We start from the raw sequence: 26368 nt of genomic DNA on the forward strand, positions 1-26368 counted from the left end.
GCTGTAGGAAACCGCAATATATTGAACACTTGTACCTTGAAAACCATCTGGATCTGAGATGAAATAAGGGAGGCTTGAGCCAATATAATCTTATGTCCAGCTGTGTCCGGTCAAACTTAAAACTAGGTTTTCCTAGAGATAAATTTTAGGTTTGCAGCTGAAGAATGTATAAAAAATTCAGAATTTGGAACATTAGTTATGCGCAGGCTTATACAGGTGGCGATAACTTTTTTGATACAACTTATTTAGGTATTTTGGAAATACACAATATTATTAATTATAAACCAGTTAGAAAATCTGTTCTCGGACTACATTAGTTTGACCTGCTCGTGTCACTCAAGAAGTTCAATTACCCTACTCCGGCTTAAATAAACAATAAAAACATTAGCCATGGATCATGATGATGAAAATATAACATTTTAAATTAATTTTTGCTTTTAACTGGAATTACCAAATTTAATGCAATGACTGCATACATTGGAATGTTTATGACTATACCAACAAATCCACTGTATCCATAAAAAAAAGAACTTTGGTTTTCCAAACACAAAGAAGGATAAAATGGAATTAATTATCGGATTAGAAAGCTTATCCGTAGGTATATTGAAAGATATTTTAGTTTATTTTCACTCGCTCTTATGCTTAGGCGTAAAACCGATTTCAACCTACTAATCCAAGACTTACGTACTTAGGATTAAACAGTTTTTCATGACTTTTCAACAGTATATTTTATTCTAGTATACATACAAAGATTATGATATATTGTTAAGATTTACTAGAATGTAATGAAAATTAAAATTTGTATCATCTGATCAAGCATGGCAACGTTTCCGAACAAAAGTTTAGCTCTCACTCACTCTTACATTATTCTGTATATGTCCATCCTGCTGTCAACATATCATACGCGCTGAGATCAGAACAATGAAAATTTGCTAGTTGACAGACGTTTGAGTGTAATGAAACGTTATGTTTATTTACGTTCGCGAGTCAATCGCACGCAAATCACAATAGTCATTACGCACAAAAATAAAAATTCTCAGTGTGATGCTCATTAAAAAGTTCTGAAGATGTTGTGGTATCTACCATGGTCTGAAAGTATTAAAAAAAGAGCCTGCAGGTATCTACTGCAACGCTATCTCGGTAATTTCCTTGAAGAAAAACTGACTTTGGATCAGCTGAGTGTGGATCTGTACAATGGTACTGGAACGGTTTGCGATGTTAGCCTTGACTGCGATGTGAGTTTATTTTATTATATTGCCCTATTTCCTTTAGAATATAACGAATAGTAAGTGCTTCGTCAGTGTATATTACCTTGTAAACGTCTGGACATACTTGCCAATACAATATGCGCAATACGAAACAACACGTGTTATTCATGAATTTCAAACAAAGGACACCTTAGATCGTGATTGCATTTCGTCACTATGGTGTGCACTATATGGATATTAACTCTTATCAATGCATAAAAATGAACACGTACTTATAAAATAACTAGTATTCTTACGCAAAGAAGTCTGTATCATACTTCGAAATCAACTGTAATGTTTATGATGATTTGAATAAATGTATTCAAACCAACTTCAGACTGTTAAAATACAACAAATTTATAAATTTCTTATCACAGTGCAAAAGTGACATGTTTACATGAAAAATTAGAAACACATAGATACATAAACCTTTGAAAGCACTTCAAAATGCACTCAGATAATACCACATGCTTACAATTCAACCCACTCAATCAATATCTAGCACTGTAGGTTTCCAGTAAACGTATATTGTTTTATTGAACCTTTTTCATGATTTGAATGTCACTACATACCTCTACTACTAAGAACTGACTATAAACATGAACTTATGAGTCTGGCAAGGGAGTTTAGTATGATACATGAAACATAGACCTGCTTACAAACATAAAAATATGTGTTGTTGACATAAACAAGTTCAGTTTAGTGATCTTATTGTACATTTTAGCAATATACTTTATTAAGAGTGAAATCTAAGTGAATGGTATTGCTAAAATGTAGTTAAGCGAATAACAATTTCAATATCTTTTGCACCAAAACTATTGAAATCACTTAAGCAAACTCATTGTAAACAAAATATTACTATCATCGTCATTAGCACTGATTAGTCTACTATTATTTGTACAATAACAACAGTTCACAAATAGAAAAACAATACATAGTAAAATATAGTATTGTAGAATGTTTTACATAATTATGTCTTTTCAATTTATGGCATGAAACAACTAATAATAATAAATTTGGGATAACATTACATGAAATCTCTTCCTTGTCTTGGTCCCAGTCCTCTTTATTGAGGTGGTCACTGTTTGTATTGTTTCCCAAAAACATGCTGTCTAGGGATTTGGCTGATATTTTTACAGCCAGCTGCATTAGGATAGTTCTGAATGTGCTATTGCCTACAAGACATAAATTGCTTTAACCATCTGATGCAATATTTCCCTGCAATAGTGTTCAAAGCGCTAAAAGGCATTCATTTGTATAAATAGTCCGTAATTATTATTGTTTGTTAATTTACGTTATTCAAATAGATACATTTTACAAGACAATATACACTCTTTATAGTTCACAGTGATGAGTCATCAATACAATAATAAAAACATATTGTTCTAGGCACTCAATGAACTGGGAGATGCACAGAACTGGCCTTTGGAGATAGTGGACGGACATATGAAAGAGATCACGGTTACTATTCCATGGTCTACTCTGTTCAAAGATGACTCTATTGTCAAAGTCAATGGCCTGTCACTCACGGTGCAGCCTAAAGTACGGGCAGAACCAGGTTTGTTAATTAATTTAATATCTTTTTTAGTTTTAATATACCCTAGCTTGAAAGAAACTAGTAAACTAGGTGTGATAAGACATGTTGAGACCTGTTTTAAAAAAACATTGTAATAGCTGTGGGGTAAAGATAAAGATATCTTAGTTAGTTTACCAGTAAAATTTAAATTCAATGCTTATTATGAGCCTTGTCGCAATTGAAGCATAAAGATGCTCTACTAACTACTAATATACACTAGGGACAAACGTTCTGCGAAAAGTGTCGACATCGTGTGAAGGAAGTGAGGCGACGTTGTCGATTCTGGCTTTGAATTATATGTTTATAATTGTAGTGCAATTTGTCAACTTTATATAATGATTTTACATTGTAGTGTCTTCAATGCTGGAGTCGATGTGGTCATCCATGTCATCGTCCATGCAGCTTGCAGCGGAATGCCTCAGAGAGGAGGACGGCCCGCGGGATGAGTCACACCCCGTAGAAGGCATAGAAATGTTTGCACATGCCATAGATTCAAGTAAGTATGCAATATGTGACTTAACTAAATATGAATAAGGAAAATATTTGGAATTTTTAAACAATTAATGTGAAGATATTCCTAAATTCTTAAGATTAACATTATTATGTCTAACTTTGCCAACATTTAGCATAAGGAAATTTAGTTTAGTCACAAATTACTCAAATCCTTTTAAAATTTGGTACTATGTAACGGAATAATATTTGAACAAGTGCTAGTTTGCTTGTTGCAAAATAATGATTCAGCAATTTCTGTTACACACCTTTCCATTCTATGTAACATTTTTATGCAAATTTACTTATTCGCTACAGTATTGTAGTCATAATAAAGGATGTTATCTCATATTTTTATATAATCAGGTCTTTGTCCTAGTTTCGTTGATGCCTAAAGACATTACATTTTTATAATGCATGTAGCAAAAATATAATTTATTGGTACAATAATGGTTGAATCCGATTTAAAATTATGTTCCTTCTTTTTGAATACTATGCAACCAAACTACTGTTATATTACAGTTATTAGAGCTAATTATAGAAACAATATCTAGTTAACATTATTTTAAAAACAACTAGACATATCCATTAACAATTTAACATAGATGTCTTTTTAATACCGAAATATCTCCCATATAACAATGACAATACAAACTATTGACTTAAAATTTGTTTCATACTTCTCTTAACATTTATTTTTAATATATTTCAGTTTTGAGCCGAGTTAAAGTAAAATTCGAAAACACGAAAATAAGAATAGAACATGTACCCAAAAACGGTGACCGAGGCATCGCACTGGAGGTCCATATAAAGAAGTAAGTACTTCCTCAACATTTGACCTCTAATTGAGCGGCTGATTAGAATAATCTTAGAGCGACAATTCATTGGCCTTGATTTTATCGCACACATGTCGTAAATGTATTGTTTGAATTAATTATTTCAGTAAATGTAGCATACAAAGCTTCTTTACTATTATTCAAGAATAGATGATGAAGAAAATAACACATACTTACACATAGTGTTAAAAATGTATTGCAATTGCTGTTTTATGTTATCTAAAGCATTCGATCTCATTGCGTACATTCCAATCCTAATTGTAACGGCTCTCAAGGCTGTTCATCTTTGAATTATTTATGACCCTATCTATATGTGTAAATGAATATAGTCATTATTACAAGGAAATAAAATACAAAATGGTTTGCGGTTTAGGCTTTTTAAACAGTCTGTTAATCATGTTATGTCTATGCTGTTATACTATTATACTGCTTTTTTAGTTTTGTTGCAATTATGATGGTGCAACTGATAACTGTTACTGTCTGGATAAAGAGAGAAAAGTCTTTCTTCAGCTTAATTTTACTTGGAATAAACTTTTATAAAAGTACAAATATTTCTGCCTGTTCTAGCATCGACTACTTCGATGAAGCCGGCTCAGAACCCACACCAGATGTCACCGACCCCGAGAAACCCAAAACCTACATAGTAGCCACCTACACAAACAAAAAGATCAAATTCGAAGGAGTCACGCTGTACACGGATGAATTCCCTTCAAAACTACGAACTATGGCGCGGAGTCTTATTATGGAGAAGTCTATGTCATCGCAGGGGGGTAAGACTGACAGTCAAGTGGAAACACCGGACATGAACTATCAGAGTACATTATCAGACGTGTTTTATGAAACAAGGAGTGTGATTTCTACTATTGAACCGGACCCAGTGAAAGATATCATAGCTGAAGCGAAGAGTAGGACAGAGTCTCGGGAATTGACTCCGGATGAGAAGCTCAATCAGCCTGATCCGATACTATTTGCTAAGTTAACTGGCCAGCAAGAATTGACGTTAAAGTTAAAGCATACGGAAGAGGTAGAGGGTCCTAGAGTAGAAGTGAAGATGTTGTTCGGCTCGTTCATAGTGTTTATATCGCCGAGGCAACTGCATACTTTGCTTGAACTGGTTGACGCTTTGAATCAACCACATTTGGAAGATACTAGGTAAGGCCATCTTTACTGATTTTGTTAAATAAATAGACCATAAATCTTAATAACTGTAACCGCAGAACACGACTTTCTGAGATAAGTTTAAGTGCCATCGCGTACTAAAACAAAAGGTCACCATTTAGAATCATTAATCTAGCAAAGTTTTGATAGACAGTGCTGCCTAGTAAACGGTTACAGGGTCGCCTTGTGTTACAGAAAGTACGAAATAGAAATTGAACTCAAAATTTATATTAAGTTATACTTGTTCCAACAGTAACATACCGATTCGTCCAACGGGCATGAACATGCACTGTAAGCCTATGAGGCCCTCAGACTTCCAGCTGATAGAGGCTCAACTGCTCGGTAATATAGAAAAGCAGACTACTAAGCCCGCCGGCGGCATGTACGGCTGGTCGGGACCTAGTTACGGTAAGATATAATTATTTCAACAGTAAAGACTAAAGACTGCATGAGCGTGAATTTTAAATCATTCCTTCCTTGTGAAAATAAGCCAAACATTTTACTTTACTTAATCTAAATTTGGCACAAATATTATTATAATCCAAGTTTAACTTGAGCAGTGATAGCCGAGTGGTATAAGTTGACACCTCCCACGCAAGTGGTCGCAGGTTCGAACTCGAGGCAACACACCAATGACTTTTCGAAGTAATGTGTGTACTAGAAATAATTATCACATGCTCCAACGGTGAAGGAAAACATCGTGAGGAAACCTTGCATGCCTAAAATTTGTTTAATACATTAATTGCGGGCATGCAAAGTCCCCAACCCGCACTTGGCCAGCGCGGTGGACTCAAGGCCTAACCCCTCCCTCATTACGGGAGGAGACCCTTGCCCAGCAGTGGGACATTAATGGGTTAAATTTATTTTATTTATTTTTAATCTAAATTAATTCAGTAATTTAACCATGCTAGTGTATCAAGCAAAAACATAGACAAACTGAAGTACTTTCTAAGAAATATACTGCTTAAAAACGATTTTTATGTAAATATTTCAAGAATCATTGCCGGATTATTCTCCATCAATAATATAACATTACTTTTCTATGTACAGAAGACTCCGAAGCAGACAATGAGAGGTTTCTTCCGATGACGTCACTGGGCAACCAGATGTCAGAGAGTTTCTCTTCGTCCGTGAGCTCAATGAGTACCAGCATGACGTCCAGCGTCAACATGCCTACTGCTGCGCCTAGAATCAAACGAAATAAGAAAGGTAACATAGTTTTATTTTTTGAAGACATCTGCTACATATAATCTTGTATTTTGATTTTGACAAACAACTAACTAAACATGTTATGAGACTGTAAAAAAGCTTTTCGCTCCCACAAATATTTCTGGAATTTACTACAGGTCTTAATAAAGACTTGGTTAAAGGTAAAATAAATGATATAATAATATGTGTTCCAGTTCCTCACATCGACGGAGACCCTACAGCGGAGGCGTCTCACGTCAGCCTGCGAATAGCCTCTGTGTCATGCGTCTTGTTACATAAGGTATATAAGAGGCCGGCTTTTTAATACTAAAAGATAAAATAGAAAGATATAAACTTCAGAATTGAAATACCCTTTCGTTGATAAAATTTAACCCCGAAATAACATTAAATTGACGGAATTTAGGATTTTAGTCTGCATATTGTGGGGCTTACTATTGCCTAAGCACTGATCAGTACAAAAAAAGAGTTATTTACTGTCTGGTATGACGGCATTCAAGGCAACACAACAATAGTACATTGTTTAGTGGACAATTTATTTTATTATAACTTATTTCTTTAATACTTTATGTTCACAGGATATCCTAGTCCCAACATTGATTGGTTCCGACTGCATATCACCGGCAAGTACTGCAAAAATGCAGGAGGTGTCTACTAAATTCTATCAGAGTCTGGAACCATTCTCCATTATAGATGACTTCAGTGCCGCTAATGAAGCACTTGATAGAGCTACTGGGAAGAACCATATAAGGTAATTTCAGGTCCCTTTTGATGATGATGATGAAAAAACCTAAGATTTTTCTTTATTCTAAGCATTATTTAGCTTGAACGGGGTAAAAGGGAACTTATTGATGACTCTGATACTATTGCAAAATATAACCTTTGTTTAAAAAAAATATATATTTTTTGCATAGATTCGACTTAATCTTTCTGATGGATTATTCCAATAATGTTTAAGTAACAGAAGTTGGAACTGGGTGTATTTTTGGCCAACCTTGCGGCACTGCAATAACGAATACTACCAATACGATGTTATCTAGTAATCGAATTTTCGTTGTAAAAATCGGTTACTGGATTCAACAAAATCGTTGCGAACTTGCAGATTGTTAACATCGGAGATCTCAGTGGACGGTAGTGAGAAGGAGACGTCACACGGCAGTCAGACAGTGTGTGAAGCGTCAATACGCCACGTGCTACTGCGCGAGTGCCTGTACTTCAGCAACAACGCCGACCCCGAGCCGCACGGGTATGACCTCATACGCTTCGACAACAAAGGTATGTTAGACACGACTTAAAAACACACACTATCTTATTTACACACTAAATAAAGTTAACCCCTTAATGTCCCATGAGTAAGAGACTTCTCCCGGAATGAGGGAGGAGTTTAGGCCTTGGTTTAGACCCACTACACTGGCCATTTCTTATTATGTCTCGGTTTTATGATCGAGTTTGCATCACGACGTGTCTCTTATAGCTTTTAATTAATGTTCAGCGAATGTTGACACTGTGGTGAGAGACCTCAAATAATTTAGTTAAGTGTACAATATTTAATAACGCTATCAATTGATTTAGTGTTGACGTTGATAGTGTACCTAATGTCACTATAAACCTTACCTAAATGTAGCCTTATTATTAATAATTCTGTTTACTACAGAGGACGATGATGCATCTAGTCAACACGGGTCAGTATGTTCCCGCGCGAACATAAGAGTGAACTTCAAGCAAACGTCCAAGTATGTCCGTATGTCGGGCGAGAAGAAACTCGTATACCCTACTACAGATATTGTGTAAGTATACAAACACTTACACTACTATTTTATTCACCACTAGCTTTTGATTGAACCGCTTATCAGACCATTCTGTTTCGTCTTATCCATTACGAACATTTGCGTCATATAAGATTCTCTTTATTATTTAGGAATGATATGGTAAAATACTATGCTGGGTGCCTATTAAAACTACTAATGCCTCAAATCTGTTTAGTGTCACATTCGGTTTGCAACCACGACCAATGTAAACTGTGCCGAAACGTCAAGCAAAATCAAATGCATGATTGCGAATTTGGAAATTAATTATTTTTTTTTCTTTTAAAAAAAGACAACTCCCGCATTAAGAATTGCTCTTGTGTCGCGGGGACTTTTACAAACATACAAATAACGGACACAAGGCACAACCAGACCCGAAGCAATTATTTATGTATCGCACAATTAATTGCTCCGTGTGGGAATCGAACCCACGACCTCCCGACGCAACGGTATTGGCGTGGCGACCTAAACTTCTGCGCCACGGAGGCAGTCGACGACGTCGATTCCTTTTAATGATATCTATTAGTCACGCAAAGCAATATATTATAATTTACGGCTCCTAATATGCTTATATTTATGTGTTCAGTGTAAAATGCACGCCGTTCTACGTGGACGTAGAACTGACGTTGATCGAGCGCATGTCGGCGACGTTCTTCGGCGGGTCGGCGGCGCCGGGCCGCACGCCCACCGCGCCCGTCTCCTCGCAGAACCAGCTCAGCATTGCAGTACACTGTCCTAACCTTAACGCTGTACTACGGTGAGTAACTCTTAGATTTGTTTAGTAATTAATTGACTTAACGTTAAATGTATGTAAAGGGAAAACAAACGTATCAAATTTTTTGGAACTTTGTCCGTAGCAGTGAAGTAATTCTGAAGCTAACGAATCTGTTGTCTAATCACGTCCAGTGTTGCTTAGTTTACTGAAAAGTACGATAGTTATAAATGCCTCACTTTGTACTTATAACAATCGGTCAGACTGTCCCTGTTATCTTAATAGATTTTATAGTATTTTTTCTAATATATTTAAAATTCAAAAGCTATTTTCTCATGACGAAGACAAGCAAAGACGATTAATGGCGAAAAATTCTTACTTTACTTAGTTCTTACTTCTTTATTAGGTTCCCAATAGCAGACCTTCGTCCGGGCGTGAACCGCGAGACCCGTCGCGTCCGGCCCGACTACCTGATGTTCAAGTTCCACAACGCCACGGTCAGCTCGCAACAAACACCGAGTGTGCGCCCACTGCCTACCACTGTCAACGTTAGATGTACAATGCTCGACTTGTACTACTATGTGAGTAAATAATATTATTAATGAACAAAGAAAAATATATTACTTTAACAGAGAAGTGTCTTGCCAGACATACAGTTAATTTTCGCTGTACTGTATTTATTATTATTCATTCTAATAACTCGTGCGGCTCGGTTTACATAAAATTTGGAAAAAAAAATGGTGCTGATGTTCTAAAATCGTAGCCTAGTAGTTTAGTCGTCTTAGAGGCGAATTTTGTATCTTTTGTTCTCTAAATAATATTTTTTATTCTTTTTTCAATTGTAGGAAAATGACACGTTCCCGGGCACTCACATAGCACGTACCACAATGGACGATAACGTTCATGAAGGCAACATACTCAGCGGGAACGTCACTTCAACTGCCTTGCCTACGTAAGTTTACATTAAAATATTATGACCCCTTTACTAAAAAAATGATAAAAATCGATGTATCTATCAAAAAAGAACAGCAAAACACACAACGGTCAATATTTTGTTTCCAGAATCTCAATCACGTTCAAGCCGCGTTCAACGCCGAAGGGTCCTTTCGACTCTCTAACCGACGACTCGGCAAGCTTCGAGCCGGCTCTCGTGAACCCCATGACCACATCCATGTACATCATGAACAACTTGCGCACGAACCACCCCAGCCCCTTCAGCGGCAAGAAGCAGGCGCATCAGAGTGTGACCAAACATGAGAGTAGCCCTCACCAAGGTAGAGAGAAAAAAAACAACAGTGCGTAATAGTTCCATTTACATTCATTTTAATGTACAACTGTGTTAATATCATATCTTAAAGGATAGGTCTGAACAAAACCAACCGTATTTGCCTTTACATTTCTGTTCACTTTTTGTTTTTTTCTTTTGTAATTCTTATCTCAATTGCCATCGGAGATATGATATTGGTACCGTTCATTTCCGTGTAGTCACATTTCGAAAACGTTACTGAACATTTGTTAAACTTTTGTCTTATGTATCCTGACTGACTTTCCTAATTGCATGAATTTACTACCATTATATCTACGACTATACATTTTTATAAGTGCACTAAGCTTAGTGTAGAATAGTTATCAACCGTTACTATGAAAAAATCTTCTTGATTACACTAAGTTTGTGGTCAACGAAATGGATCAATACAATGGCATTATTATTGTAATACCTTGTTATGTTTGCAGGTCAAGAAGAAGAAATAATAGTGCCGGGCAACGACGAAGAAATGTCGGAGTTTACAAGCAGCTCCATAGAACTCTCATCTATACACCTTGAGTTTATACTACCTATACTGAGCTTGCAACTTGAGTAAGTTGAATTTCACTAAACTGATGTTTTTGTTCCCACATACCGATAGAGTTTTCGGAGTATATTTGAATGTCTTTCTTGGGACCTTAACGTAATGTAAAATGTTAATACCAGTCTTGATTATATAACTCAATTTCATAAATACTTTCAGATCAAAACAGCTGTACGAAATTATATATAATCGCATCAACTCGGACCTGTTGTTGTGGGAGCCCCAGCTAGCGGAACAGTTTGACATCAGTCCGCTAGTCTGTGCCCCTCTAAATCCAGCGTTTGGCATGTGTAAGGGATATGGTGAGTTTACACAAACATACTTAAGATGTGGTGAGATAAATGATAGTCTCAATGGCTGTAAGAGACCACTGCATGAAATACCCTTGTATTATTACCATTGTACTTATATTTTTTAAATTGTTTTTTGTACCTTTCCTATTCAGTTTACAGTAGAGATATTAAATTTTTACAAACCAGTAACATAAGCGGTAAATTGCTACAGTGAGTGACAAAATAAAAATATTTTCGGATGTCATAAATATTAAATTAGTATACGCACGTATACGCTCAAACGTACTTCAAACGTATACGTCCATTGTATAAACGAATTATTCTCAACTAGCTGACCCGCGCAACTTCGCTTGCGTCACATAAGAGAATGGGTCAAAATTTTCCCCGTTTTTGTAACATTTTTTACTGGTATTCTGCTCCTATTGGTTATAGCGTAATGATATATAGCCTATAACCTTCCTCGATAAATGGGCTATCTAACAGTGAAAGATTATATATTTATTATATTTTTCAAATCGGACCAGTAGTTCCTGAGATTAGCGCGTTCAAACAAACAAACTCTTCAGCTTTATAATATTAGTATAGATATTGTCTTAATTGGAACAGCTTTTAGTCTAAATTGTATTTGTTTAGATTCGGACTCAGACAGCTCATCATCGGAGGAAGAGAACAACTTGTACTACTCGACGTACGACAACAAGCTGCGCCGCGGTATCGGCAACAGCAAGCCGGCGCACGAGCCCAGTGACACACACAACTTCTGTCTCACGCTCAAAGTTGGCAAGGGACTGCTTACTATCTACACGCCTGTTAGAGTGAGTATTAACACTAAATACTATGAATACAATTTAAAAAACTAAGACATGGTTTTAGTAAACAATAATATTTAGCTATAGCAGCAACTTAAATACATTATTTATTATGTTACGTGTGATAAAGCCGACTAGCAGACAGATGGACAGCCGAATCTCAGTAATAGGGTCTCGCTTTACTTAGGGTACAAAACCCTTATATAAGAACATAGCTTTGCAGTTTTATAGATGGTACATTACAGAATGTACCAGCTAAAAAACCCCAAAATTACATTGTATATTGGAATGTAAATTATTTGTATTTTATTGTCTAACAGGACAGCAATAAACGCGTAGTGCCGGGACAAATGGGCGAGCTTGTGTTGGAAGCGTACAACCTGTCTATGTGTCAAGTGAGCGGACTCAACGGTAAACCCAAGACTGCACAACTATGTCTACGAGCTGAGAAGACTACCTTGTATCATGACTGTAAGTCTTATCTTCAAAGTCTATTGAAAATCAATTTTGTCCATCGCCGAATCATACAATTTAATTTTGGCCTTATGATACATTACTCGAAATGTTGTTTGTTAATTATTTATTCAACAATTAAAATAATAAATCAATCAGTCATTATGATGACGGAAAATATAATAATGGCCGAATAGTAGATGTCGCATGTCAATTGACAGACCAATCAATATCATCATCGCCCATATAACTTATTTTGTCATTGAAAACAGGGGAAATTCACTTTCGTTTAAAGGTGTACTTATTAATATTTATTTTAAAGCAAAACCTGTCTTGAATATAATTTTAACATTGTATATATTTTCAGCTCTCCTAACAATACCATCAGAGAAGCCCCCACTGCGTCAGTACGGGTGTATTCTCCCCTCACACCTGAAGAGTACCATCTATCCTTCGGGCAAAGGAGTTATCATAAAAGATCGACTACTCAAGAAAGACATGTTCACGCTCGCGCTCAAAGTCGACCCTGATTCTGATACACCTAATTTGAAGGTAATTTATTTGATTTATTCTTGTTTATGTATACTTTTAAAGTATGAAATTCTAGCGATGACTGATAAGTGACTTCGTATCGTACTCGTATACGTAACGAAAAACCTTCTTTATTAAAATGCGCTCAAGCATCAAAATGCATAAGTCTTGATTTACAATACATTAGTAGGCCTATTAGAAATTACTGGCTTTAGTATAGAAATACTATCTTATTTGAACCAATTACACATGTATTTCGTCTATTCTGCTAAATAACACATTTTCTTTGCCGCCAGACAATCTGCATAGCACTTGGCATAGAGCAGGCCACTTTACGTCACCGCGGTGACAAAGGCATCGCGTGGTTAACTCAGCTAATGGATGTGATCGACGTCATCGACTACCCAGTCCCTGGTTACACACCGTCTACTGTACTCTCAGAGTTACACGTGCATGTGCAAGACTGTGCTGTTGATTACAGGTAACTAAGGCTTTCTATTGTATCATTATTGTTCAGTACAATAAATATCGTATGTCTATATAAACGAGATTATTGTATTGCCATATGGTATGGTCGTTACTCTGTAGTATAATTTTATATGTTCGAAGGAGTATTATAATTTTGGAACAATTATTACTTGTCTGTCTTGTACGAATGTCTCATCGGCATACTCATAAGCACTCGTATTACTTAATTTATAATCCTAAGAATACACGTATACATACTCGCGGTACATATGCGAGATAGTGCACGTTGCTAAACGTGTTCACAGGCTCTTATGTCCGGTTTTTGAGACACATTAAAATTCAGCGGTAGTTTATAAATTCAATCTGTCATGTTTATATCACCTTAATCGCTATTGAATAGAGAAACTACCGCTAAATGTATCTCAAAAACCGGGCACTAGTCTTACTTAAAGATCAATTTAAAAGTAACTATGCAATCTTATGTACGACGATACCCGTAATTTCTTCTAAAATATTTTATTTTTTCACAGACCGCTGTACCTACCCATCCGTACCGTACTCGTCCTAGGCAACTTCAGCGTATCAAGCAACTTAATAGCAGCAACAAATACCTCCTGCTTGCGGTTCTTAGCGCAAGAGTGCACGTTGTTCCTCATGCACTTGCACGCTACCAAGCCGAATGTCGCGGTACCGCAGGACGATGACAAAACTCCTGATGTTATGAAAGACTACGTTTGTGTGGTCGATGTTGGACTGTTTGAATTATCGCTGAGGATGGAGGATAAGACTAATTGCGTAAGTAAAAGCAATCTTTTTAATGATCTCATCTACAAATTAAATCATAATAGTTACATCAAATTCGACGACTAACCGACGCATTTAGTGGACTTGATGTCAGTGGCTTCCTATATTAAAAGCCGATATTATGAAGAGAGATGAGCTGATGATCGTTATGATTGAGAGCCCGGTAAGAGATGGAGCTTTTATCTGTCTAAGTATATAGTTGTAAACCCAATTGAATACTATGACGGTATCGTAATAATCATTAATTATTATTACAAGATTTGTAAATTTACGGTTCTTATTTAAATAGTGCTCGTTTATTGAGCAAAGTATGGTCACCTCGTACTTGTGTGCCAAAAAATTTTGCAACCTATTTTCTCGACTCATTCTTAACATCTCAATTTAGATGAACGTTTCACAGTTTCCATACTTACCTCATTGTTAGCTGTTCGTAATTTATTTGATGTTATTTTCAGTCAAACGACCAGCCTCAAGTAGACTTGAGCGCATCAAACAACATGGTAACGCTATACACGTGCTGGGACTCCGCGTCGGCTCTGTGTCGCTTGCTGACGTACGCGGCGTGTGATGGAGACTCGCAGCCGCCCTTCGACCCCTCCTCAAGACATACTAGCATCTGCTCCGATCAGCCGCTTGAACAGCTCGTAGGTAAGTCGAATGATAAACTACTTTTCTCTACATTTTATTTATACGGTATTTACGTGTACTGACGTGATTTTTTTTTTTTTTAACGTCTTCTTATAAACCATCCTCCAACAAGTAACTAAAACTCTAAATAGTTAAAATAAACTAGCAAGATAATTTTTATAATAAGTGCACAAAAATAGACACGCACTTTTAGGGACAACTTAGACGACTAACGACTAAAAGTGCGGATCTTTAAAATTCAACTTATTGAAATTTTGTGTCTTGTGACAATTCAATATTATTTACCCTATAGCCAGTTATCGAATATGTGCATTGAATAACAAACCCTTATTTTATATACTTTACAGGTTTAGAAGATAGACCGATAGAAGAAATAAGAGAACTATCACCAAATGAAAGTCAACAATTCAACGATCTAATGGCCGAAGCTATGAAGGAGAGCCCCAACACTACTCGTGAGATCACATTTATTATTACTAACACTTTAATTAACAAAGGTATGGAGTAAAGTGGGCGATACACATACAGACATGCGAACAAGAAAGAACTAAGTACGTTCTGGTGACTGTACATAATAAATTATACTTTACTCGCTAAATTTCGTATAACTTGGCGTGTCATACTCACGTGTCTATTGCATTCTTTATCTTCTAAGCCCTAGATTCACTTCTGTATGTTTTCATACATTAACTATAACTATGTATCAGATAGGTTATCCGACAGTAGTCCCTAAGCCGTAACCGGTTCTTAAACATATTTAACTTATAAATAATAATGCATTGCTATCTTTCAGTAGAAGAAGACGAACTAAACAGTTCAACAGAGAAGGAAGGAGTGGAAATATTCTTCTTCCCAGACGAATCGAATATGAAACAGAGACTACCATCGGAACCCTTAGAGGATTCCGAACCTAAGTCTTTGGAAGCCGATGACCTGCCTCCGGTCTTGTTTGAAAAGGCACAAGAAGCTAAACCGACTAATGTGAATGTTGTGAAAGAGTTAGGTGATCCTACGTCTACGCCGAAGGCCACGCCACGGAAACCTAAAAGAAAAACGGTATGTAGGAATACTAAATTAGTAAACAAAACAAATGATAATTCTTTTTTGTATTTGGTACTGACTCTATACTGGTCCTATTTAGTACTGACTAGAAACATTAATTTGTAACAAACAGACTTTCGCATATAGTAGCGCCGTAAGTAGCAGTCATTTGATATCTCCTCTACAACATATGCCAGTAACACCGTACCTTGATATGTACGACATTCTATAAGTTGTCAATGATGTGTGATGAACACTAACTACTAATGATTTATAGGTTGTATGAACGTCCTTTATAGGAATACAATGGTCAATTTAACAATAGTCATCTACATAATTTAGAAACAAAACGGTCACAATTACATCTTTAATCCATATTAAATAGGTCTCATTCTTTCAGACAAAGTCCAACAGTGACGGCGGCAACACAGACGACGAGTACTGCTTCGTAGAGACTCAAGTGTCAACTCAGGACAATGACCTGGACGAGCCAGTGGTGAACTGGATCGGGCCCGGTCCAGTGTATATGTGTGATAATCACTTCACTGTACCTGCAGCTAGGACGGATGTACTGAAGGCACCCAAGAGCTTCCCGTTGCCTATGTTGAGGTACGCACTTGGTTTATGAAGTGATGATGATTTTATTCTTGTTACTGTAAATATTCGCACGAATACGTGAACTTTTAGGATGATTACAAAGTTTTATGGAATAACAATTTAAATTCGAGGATAAAACAGACGTTCGTTGTTCTATGTAATGTACGAATTAACAAGTAGTTTTGCTATTATGGGCAATAAATAAATGGAATACTGTATCCTGTTATTGAGAGATCTTAACTGTACAGTACAACGTTTCTTTACTATAGTTCAGTTGTGTAACTCTATCAGTAAGTTCAATGACTAAAGTATATTGCTATATGAATATATGTAATAAGGATTGTTATTCGTAGGTACACACTATGTGAGATGAGCGTGACGTGGAACATGTACGGCGGCAACGACTTCCGTCCGGCGAGCGACGCGCCGCCCGCTAAAAAGACTGTCACTATAGAGGGCGACGGACGAAAACAGGGCTCGCCTACTACTGCCAAGTATGAACCATACCTTTATTTAGACTACTTCCATTATTCTGAAAAATTGCAAAGCTAATTTCGCGCACTCTTAAACAATCGTCATTTCTAGTATGCATTTATATTCTTTATAGCTAATTAATAAACATTTTATTTTTTCATTACTCTGAAGTCGACTGTTAGCTTTGGCCTTAAATCTGTGGAATAGCTTTGATATTTCTCATAGGTACCATAGGTTTCATAGGTACAAACATTATCATTATTCTTCTTATCTATATTCTCATTATATGTTATCTATCGAAAGAAAAAACGGCCCTGAAGAAAGAATCGTAATCAGTATAATAAAACAACGTATTATACCTTCAGACGTAACAAAGAGTACGAGCCGTACGACAGTGGTCGCGCGGTGGCGGCAGCCTACCGTTCGGGTGGCGTGCGCTGGGCGCCCGGCGCCGAGCGGGTCCGCGCCGCGCGGGCTCCTGCTGCACGAGACTTGCGGGCCAGAGGAGGACCGCAGAGAGACCATCACACTAGGGTCAAACTGTGCCTTTCTAAGGTAAAATATCTAACATAACTCATTACTGTATCAGTACATAAAGCTTTTTCGCTATAAAAAAGCCGAGAGTAATTTTCCTATATGCTCGAAGATTGCGAGTCGAGTCAAAATCATTTCCTACTTATATATTCGCTTAGCCTTTGTTCCAAACTATGTTGGAGTCGGCTTTCAGTCTCACCTGATGCAGCTGGATACCAGTGTTTTACATGGAGCGACTGCCTATCTGACCTCCACAACCCAATTACTTAGGTATTAACACGATATCCTTCGGTAAGACTGGTTGTCAAACTTTCAAGCTTTTGACTACTGTTAACGACTGTCAAAGATCTTCGAAAATGTCAGCCGGGACCCACAATTTAACGTGCCTTGCGAAACACGGAGGAACTCGATATGTATAAGGTGGTCACCCATCCACGGAACAACCTCGGCAAGCGTAGCTTAACCTCAGAGATCGATCCGTGCGGCTGTTGTAAACTAAGCCACGAACTCCTAAAAAAAACATTTCCTAGTTAATTTGTAAAAAACATGTGAAGCTAGTATGTTACCAATAAATCACAGGTGTCTACTGTTATCGTTAATATTGAGCATGTAAAACATTCTACACGTATGGAATTTTATACAAATTAGATGCTTGATTAACATCTATAATTTGTAAAAAATATTCGAAACAGGGTAAATCCATTCTAACTCATATTTTTCAAAGCTCTAACAACTCTTTTACTTTCACAGGTCAAATTCCAATACGAGATCTACCCACCGGGTGGTATCCACGCGTCCCGGCAGACACTGGCCATCAGCAAGATCGAAGTGCTAGACCAGTTAGTTTGTAGCGACATCAACAAACTACTCAGCCAATACAAACTTAAGGATGAACCGGAAAGAAAGAACGCGCATATGGTAAGGATATATAATTTCTTCTTTCTTTTAGAATATTTGAGTATGACTGCTTCATGCACACTGCTGCACGTTTAACGTGAATACGTGTACGTGACGTCATCAAAGTGGTGGGTCTATGCCCTCCACGCTGTACGATGTTTTAAACTTATAAAATTTCTATGTATTTTTATGATATGGCTGTTTTCCCAAATATACATGAATCCAAAGTTGTAACTAGCTGCATATGTAGCGACACAGTACAATTATATTAAAAAAGTTAAATTATTCAATACGAAACTTAACGGACTCTTGTTGTTGTTAAACTAGCGGAATATTAATATATATGTATTTATTTGTACTACACAGTTGATAGTGAAAGCGGTGCACCTCCGTCCGGACCCGGCGCTGTCAGCTCAGGAGTGCTGCCTGAAGGTGTCGCTACTGCCGCTGTGGTTCAACCTCGACCAGGACACGCTCGCCTTCCTTGTTGGATACTTCTCTAAACTGGGCACCGATGAATCTAATGGTACTTTTACATTACATCTAGCGACATCTACGGACCAAACTCCTGAATTCTATTTCAACTTTTATCACATGATATCTGGCGACAGTATTGCAGTACCCAACGCTCATCACGCGCTACTTTTGTTTAAGTGACAAAAGATAATGTAATCTAGCTTACCTAAAAAAACGGAATTCATCACTCACACGTGAACATCGGAATTCATGTTTCTCATACGACCTGCTTCTAGTTCTATTAATTTTAAATCAAAAAGCTCTTCCCTCCTCCAAACCAAATTCTATATCCGCCAGCACTTTACACTATCTTCTTTGGTCTCTGCCTAAACTTTTGGGAAAAGGCGTCATATTATGTTTGTATGTTGTATAGAGGAAGACTCGAAGAGCGTGGGTGGTTTATCAAGCGAGTCGAGTGGGTCCCGGCAGACCACGCCCACGCACCGGCCGCCCGTCATGAGCATCGCCAGCCACCTGCGGGACCCGCCGCCCACGCCCACCTCGCTAGGAGACGCCGACTCGCTCTCACTCAACGAAACTGGTGAGTATCACAACTTATTGGTTTATTTCCTGCGTCTTGGCAGTTTGTCATAGGTACCATTTAATAATGTTTAAAAATCTACCTATTGTAACTATTTTTTTTTCGTAGTGAAATACCGATTACTTATAAATTTGTATAATTCTTACGTTTGGTGTAATTTGGCGACATTAACAAATGTAGCCAATAAAAATCATTTATTGTATTTGTCGCGTAATCCACGCGTATTAAAAAAAATACGCGATGCTTAAAAATATTGCCGTAGTAACCAAATTACAATTTGTTACTAGTGAATATTGAAATGAATCTTAATATTTAACACATATAGTTGAAATTCCAGTAATTCGCAACGACGAGCCTTTGATGGAGACGTACGAGGCTGAGCGGCTGGTTTCAGAAAACTTAATACAACTGGAGGAAGACTTTAATAAACTTGGCATTCAAGAGAAACCGGTAGCTAAGTTACCCGTTGATACGGAACCAATAGATGACTCGCCCATTTACTTTAGGTACGTTCTAGCAGTGTTTTTCATAACAATAATGCTTAGTTTCATTAATATCCCCAAAGTTTGTCTAAAAATGAAGAGGCTTTTAATGAAGAGAATTTAGTTAGTAGGCAGACACCTAAACGAATGTGGACGATGGGACATTTTGCATAGAGAAGTATCGAAAAATTGATTGATTTTTTCTTTTTTTAAATTTTATGTCAATGCACTCTAGGCACAATAGTACCAAGTAAAATATCACGCTACACTCACTACACTATACTGGTATGTTTAATGGTCAGTATAATTTTATGTTGCAGACGTGTAGTATTTTCTCCGGAGGTGCCAATTCGCTTGGACTACGTGGGCAAGCGCGTAGACTTATCGGCTGGACCCGTCGCCGGACTGCTCATGGGCCTCGGTCAGCTCAACTGCTCAGAGCTAACCCTCAAGAGACTCGACTATAAGTAAGTATTATAAAATCTATTCAATTTTTCTACCCCATGACTGTGTCACTGCTGGGCAAGGATCTCTTCCCAAATGAGCAAGCGTTTAGGCCACCACGCTGGAGACTGCCATAGGAGACTCGGAGAATAATTTTGAGTATTCTTCCTCAAATACTAACCCGGGCTAACCCACAATAAATAGTTGCAACAGGGTTTCTAACGATTTTACCATGAGGGCTAGGAAATAGCATAATAGATTATTTCTTATAATACGTCTGTTTTTCAATTTTTTTCTTCCACAGGTTGGGTTTGTTGGGCTTAGACAAGCTAATTCAATGGGCTCTGCACGAATGGCTGTCAGACATCAAACGACACCAGTTACCCGGACTGCTCAGCGGCATTGGACCTATGCACTCTTTATTACAACTCAGTGAGTATTTTTTTCTAAACTTTCCTAATTTGTATCAAGCGAAATTGGACATAGCAGTGCTCGTGCAGCCCCATCCCATATACAAAATACTGACCGGATCAATAGATTGGTTATCATCTATCATATAATCCGAGCTGTATTTAAAAATATACTACAACATACATAGCGCTGTAGAACTTTATTCTAGAAGTAAAGTATCTTTCAATCACTACAACTAAGTATTATTCAAGAGCACAGCACAGCACGAAATTTTTCATTTATCCTTATCGCGGATATTAATCCCTTTTTTATTTTGTCATCTTAGTAACCGGTATTCGCGACCTATTGTGGTTGCCGGTGGAACAAATCAGACGTGACGGTAGACTGTTGCACGGTCTACGGAGAGGTGCGGCTTCCTTCACCGCTAGGACCGCTGTCGCCGCGCTCGACATCACTACCAGATTACTGCAGCTTATTCAGGCAAGTCTTTATCTTTATCTTTAAATTGGTTGTTGATTGATGACAGGCATGTTTCTAGGGTAGCGAATCTGTTAAAGAAAGTAGGACACATTCCTATTTTAAATATTATAAAATATGCAGGCAACAGCAGAGACTGCGTTCGACATGTTGACTCCCGGTCCGACGCTACAGCTGCAGGATGCGTATGCACGCCGCGAGCGTCGTCGACGACGTCGTCACGACCCCGCGCGACACCCCGCCGACATCCGGGAGGGAGTCGCCAGTGCCTACCAGACTGTCAAGGAGGTCAGTATTTATATCTCTAGCCTTAGTGTGAGTTGTATTATGATTTGCCTTCGCGTTGTGTTGTACTAGTTTTCAGTGTTCTAGCCTTTTTCTTTCCCTCATAATGTATAGAAAACGCAAAGCTTACTAGAATACTATAAATGTAAATAGTGTGTTACGTTACTAAACCACAAGCCATGTCGGGTCCATGGTGCCGCTAATACGACTAATACGGTGTGCGCAGGGGTTCGCGGACACGGCGGCCACGATGGCGGCGGCGGCGCGCTGGCAGCACGGCGTGGGCGTGCTGCGGCACCTGCCGGGCGCGGCCGTGGCGCCGCTGGCGCTGGCGGCCGCGGGCGCCGCCGACGTGCTGGGCGGCGTGCGCGCCTCGCTGGCGCCGCACGCGCCGCGCGACCACGCGCACAAGTGGCGCGGCCGCCACCCCGACCACGCCTCCACGGGTACAAAGCGCTTCCTCCACCCGCCTACGTTACCCCTCCCCCGATCCGATACTAGTAGCTTAAAACTTCTAATACGTAATACTGACCATTACCAGTGCTATTGATACGAAAATTCAGCAATAAATGTTTTATGTAATCGATGAAAAAGTGCACCACCTCTTTTAACGAACGTCAATAAAATTAAATATAAAGAGGTCGGCAGCGGTGATGTAATTTTTACTCAATTTCACGAAAATATTTAGCGACCTAGTACGACTTACTCGTTGACTATCTAGCGCGTTCATATCATGACATTTATTGAACTTATTTTTCTTTTGTTTCAGATTCTATAGATTAAGGAGATATCCTGTTTCATTATTTGTACGATGATCTCTCTCACACAACTTACTCTCGTGTATCAATTACTACGAAGGACGAATTGCACTAAGTAGTTGATTAAAAGTTACAGTAGTAAATACCTACATTAAAGTACATACACACGTTGTCTCCATACATTCCCCCACATTTTCATAGAATATTAACTTTATCTATCCAAATGAATAAATATTATAAACATTTAAATGGTTGTTCTCTGACAAATACAAACCATTTATACGTACATATAAAACAGCATTAATAGAGGCTCTAACTATCTCATCGCTAAGTATACTCATGTTATATTCTCAATCATTAAAAAAATATACATATCAAACAGTCACAAGGTTGTTCATTGTTGATAAGATGGGTAAGGATTTTAGAAAAAGTTGGTATTTTTTTTTTTTGGTCATATGTTTGGTGAAGCTAGGTCCGACCGTCATACGTCATAAAATATCATTGTTAGATGTGCAATTCGTCCAACCCCCTTTGCTCAGTTCAACACGAGGCTCGTCCGTCGACTGCCATTTATGTTCACATTTCGTTCATAAAAAACGCTATTTTTCAATATTTTTATGCTAATTGTATAGCTTTTAAGAAGTGTGATGTATGAGGAAGCGGCTTAATAAAAATAATGTACTTGCCCCATTTGGAATAAATGAAAAATTCTACGTCACACATGATATTTTTATACTAAAGTGTTCATCATGTGTGAATGAAAAATGTGATTGATATCAACCACGCATAGGTAGTGATCATAATATGTGATGTATTTTTATACAGAGTTACAAATTACACAATCGAGGTACAAAAATAATTTCTCGTTTTGATATTAAATTATTTTTTTTATATTTCGGCAGGACAATGTTGCAATATAAAGGAGCGTTGGCTACGTAACTCATTGTAATCTTATGATAGTTTATAGATTTAGTTAATTATTTTGTATCTATTTGATTTTTATGTGATTTCGAGTGCATGGTATAATAAATTTCTTTGTTGTATGATTTTCTAGTATTAATATGAAGATGTAAAACATCTAGCATTTTAGAATAATATAAACGCACTCGAAATCACATGTTTTTAAAATTGATATCACAAGCTGGACTTCGTAGATGTAACATAAAAAATTGACAGTGAAATAGTTGCATCAGTGAATTAGATCACTTTCTTTCTTATGAAATCCTTGAAATGTTTTTTTGTTGTTCGATTTATTTCAGTCGCTAATGCAACTATACTTGCTAAAATAAAATTAAACAAAAAAAACAAACGCTGTAAGACTGTGGTGCTTGAGTTGAACAGTCTAGCATTTTAGAGCATTTAGATGGCTCCTCTAGGCTTTATAACGTTCATGTATATAATGTACGTACTGGGACGGATGTCGGGTGCCATGACAGAAAGTTATAAATATTATAATTTCTTGCTTTATTATGCCAATATCCAGATAGGAACATTGGCGTCTGTACATAGATTTTATTTACATCATCGTGGAATGTTATTGTAATTATTTGAATTGGGTTTTTGTTATATTATTACATTCATTGGAATAATCATTTATAATGCAGGCTAATTTAATATTATTTTAAATATCGCATAAAGACAACTGACTTCAAAAGAAAATTCAATTAATTGATCCTTATCAAGTGATAGCAGGTAGTGGACTACATGATACAGTTTAATTGATGGTGTAAAGGTTTTGACGCTATTATATTTTACTCAAAGTAGAAAGCAGTTTATTTTTCATTTAATGCGTGATTCCTTGATATTTAATAGACTAGTAAGACTATTCCATTATTGTTTTTATTCATACAAAGAAAATAATCCTTTTGATAATTTGAAATCAATAAACAATTGAAAAAAGAAGCATATTTTGGTATTATTTATTTAACTAATTTCTAAAACTATTAATACACGTAAATCTAAGCATCTTTTTCTGCTTTTTCGGGATATTTATCAGTTAAGAAGCTCTTGACATCACCATACTCAACCTTCAAGTTTAGGCGAATCCTTTCATGATTACGGTACTTCTCGTATTTTTTAAGGTAATATTTGTAACTAGGCATTGATTCATAGAATGGTCGGAACTTCTTCTTCTTCAATATAACTTTGTCATTCATGACATACTGAGTGAAGTCGAGGGTCTCATCCTTGGGGATCTGTTCCTTTGTCCTAACTTCTTTAGGGCTGGCAATGACTTTGGGGTAATAAGCATTCTCTGATTTGTATTCAACTAGGTGAAGTTTCTTCTCTTCAGCCAGTTGTTGAGGTGTTCTCTGTAAAAAAAAAGCAAGAGAATTATTAGCAATTTTGTTTATTCTAAGAAGGACAATAAGGACATACTCCAAAGAAACTGACTTACTTGTTGCAAAAGGCCAATGAAGAATGCTTTAACAAGATGTGGCAAGTTGTTAGACCCCTCAACTTTTGCTCTCAAGTCTTTGATACCAATGGCTTGACAGATTTCCTTGATAGCTCTGTGGCACACCAGACCATGACCCTCATTCTTTTTCTGAACAAATATTTTTGTTTTACCAAAGGCTGTGTAGAAATCATGATTGACTGCAAAACAAAGATAAAACAAATATTAGCTTCATAATGTCATTTGAAATGTGGGAATCATATTCTTAAGTTTTAAACCATACTTACTTGTATGACCATTGTATATCTCAAAAGACATGAGTTTCTGTCCAGCTCTGTTTTTAGCTTTTCTAAGAGCAGCTGGTGCTTCTTTAGCTTTTCCAAACCCAAATCCAGCTAGACCTTGCCCATTCCCTGTGACCACCTTAAAAATAATAATTTATTAGATTTATTATTTTAAAAAATACAGACTGTAAAATGCTTTATGCAGTCTGCTGATAAAGTAGTCTTACCATAGCCTTGTAATTCCTGGTACGTCCAAGACTTCCCTTCATCAAGAGCAAAGATTTCAGTTGCAAAATTTTTGTGTCAAAACCAACAAACTCATCTGGAAACAAATCACTGGTGAGTTTATACTTCTAAAATTGTAGAGAAATAATAAGAAAAGTAAATTGTATGATACCTTCTCCAACTGGATCAGGAGGTCCAATACTACGTCCAGGCATTTTAGCCCCTGACCAACCTCTTTCTATGGGGCTTAATTTTAAACGTCTGAACCTTGTCATTGAGTCTCGGATTTTGATCAACTTTTCTGTCCTACAATAGAGATAAGGATAAGTATTTAACTGTATTAATAACATTACTTTTCTCTGTTGTATATCACAGCTGACTCACCTGTCTGGGTCATCAGGTAAGCGTTGCTGTTTCAACAGTTCCCTGCCTCTTATCACAGGGGCAGATAAACCAGGCCACAGCATATTGATTCTGCCGACGCCAATCACCTGCCCACGGTTCAGGTCACGGATTCGAATACGCCCAGCTCCCTTACCACGACCCTTCTTAGCACCAGCATTACTTACAGAAGTTACCGACTTCCATAGCTTATCAGCAGGTACTGATAACAAAAATGTCGAATAAATCAAAATCCCTCAATAAAGAGAAATATTTTCAGTAGCAGATAAGACAGATTTACTTACGTTTATTAAAGAAATTCACACAAGCAACAGTTGTAGTACTGAAATTGGTTTTGAGGTTAGGTGTTACATTGTTTTGCTTCAGCAGTATGTTTATAGGTCTGCTAAGAAAGTTACCGAGCGACAGTATCTTTGTACTCATTTTGATTGTAAAACAGAGGTTTAGCTCTGTTTTACTTAAATATCTAGTTCGTATTTACAATAAAATAGTCTTCAGCTGGTTTAGTTCATTTTTAATTTGACACTTACGAAATCGTTTTGAAATTGAAACTGATATAAAAAGTTTCTACAGATACGCGCTTTTCGAAGAACACTAATTAAAATTATTGATTGTTATAAGTTATTGATGTAAATATAGTCTTTTATGTATGTACGTTATTTTGGCAAAAAACTATTTTTTTGTTTTATTTATGTAAGTACTTCATTCATATGTAAT

The 26368-nt window shown here is 37.1% G+C and overlaps 2 protein-coding genes across 8 annotated transcripts; one reads left to right on the forward strand and one right to left on the reverse strand.

The window, feature by feature from the left end:
• The first annotated feature begins 955 nt into the window (after positions 1-955).
• Positions 956-24249, forward strand: Atg2 (Autophagy-related 2). 7 transcript variants are annotated; one of them, XM_076127181.1, is made up of 38 exons: positions 956-1235; positions 2637-2805; positions 3176-3319; positions 4025-4127; positions 4716-5300; positions 5560-5714; positions 6357-6515; positions 6710-6795; positions 7091-7263; positions 7615-7787; positions 8167-8299; positions 8904-9074; positions 9436-9610; positions 9875-9981; positions 10092-10324; positions 10764-10887; positions 11039-11181; positions 11806-11987; positions 12302-12452; positions 12802-12986; positions 13262-13446; positions 13964-14228; positions 14693-14885; positions 15233-15340; positions 15679-15941; positions 16327-16535; positions 16877-17017; positions 17363-17552; positions 18282-18449; positions 18795-18954; positions 19318-19485; positions 19811-19991; positions 20288-20434; positions 20716-20843; positions 21148-21302; positions 21423-21587; positions 21811-22030; positions 22354-24249. In XM_076127181.1, exons 1-38 carry the CDS (start codon positions 1068-1070, stop codon positions 22365-22367), a joined length of 6579 nt encoding a protein of 2192 aa, XP_075983296.1. In that variant the 5' UTR covers positions 956-1067; the 3' UTR covers positions 22368-24249. The 7 variants fall into 7 exon arrangements, with proteins under 7 accessions (XP_075983296.1, XP_075983297.1, XP_075983300.1 ...); XM_076127182.1 differs by having other exon boundaries at positions 15682-15941; XM_076127185.1 differs by having other exon boundaries at positions 10092-10303.
• mRpS5 (mitochondrial ribosomal protein S5) lies at positions 24246-26182 on the reverse strand. Its single transcript, XM_076127188.1, has 7 exons — positions 25936-26182; positions 25634-25853; positions 25422-25555; positions 25252-25346; positions 25028-25163; positions 24741-24940; positions 24246-24654 (listed from the first exon to the last, which is right to left on the reverse strand). The coding sequence occupies exons 1-7, from the start codon at positions 26072-26074 to the stop codon at positions 24301-24303; spliced, it is 1278 nt and encodes a 425-aa protein (XP_075983303.1). The 5' UTR covers positions 26075-26182; the 3' UTR covers positions 24246-24300.
• Positions 26183-26368: the final 186 nt, after the last annotated feature.

Source organism: Anticarsia gemmatalis, chromosome 19 (assembly GCF_050436995.1).
Source record: "Anticarsia gemmatalis isolate Benzon Research Colony breed Stoneville strain chromosome 19, ilAntGemm2 primary, whole genome shotgun sequence".
Classification (NCBI taxonomy): Eukaryota; Metazoa; Arthropoda; class Insecta; order Lepidoptera; family Erebidae; genus Anticarsia; species Anticarsia gemmatalis.

Excerpts from the sequence above, each read along its gene's own strand:
- mRpS5 (XM_076127188.1), bottom strand. The coding sequence starts at position 26,074 with ATGAGTACAAAGATACTGTCGCTCGGTAACTTTCTTAGCAGACCTATA. Across the intron at positions 25,556-25,633 it reads TTACCTGATGACCCAGACAG|GACAGAAAAGTTGATCAAAA; the intron begins GTGAGTCAGCTG and ends TCTCTATTGTAG. Across the intron at positions 24,941-25,027 it reads GATATACAATGGTCATACAA|TCAATCATGATTTCTACACA; the intron begins GTAAGTATGGTT and ends TTTGTTTTGCAG.
- Atg2 (XM_076127181.1), top strand. The coding sequence starts at position 1,068 with ATGTTGTGGTATCTACCATGGTCTGAAAGTATTAAAAAAAGAGCCTGC. Across the intron at positions 11,988-12,301 it reads CTATCTACACGCCTGTTAGA|GACAGCAATAAACGCGTAGT; the intron begins GTGAGTATTAAC and ends ATTGTCTAACAG. Across the intron at positions 16,536-16,876 it reads TTCCCGTTGCCTATGTTGAG|GTACACACTATGTGAGATGA; the intron begins GTACGCACTTGG and ends TGTTATTCGTAG.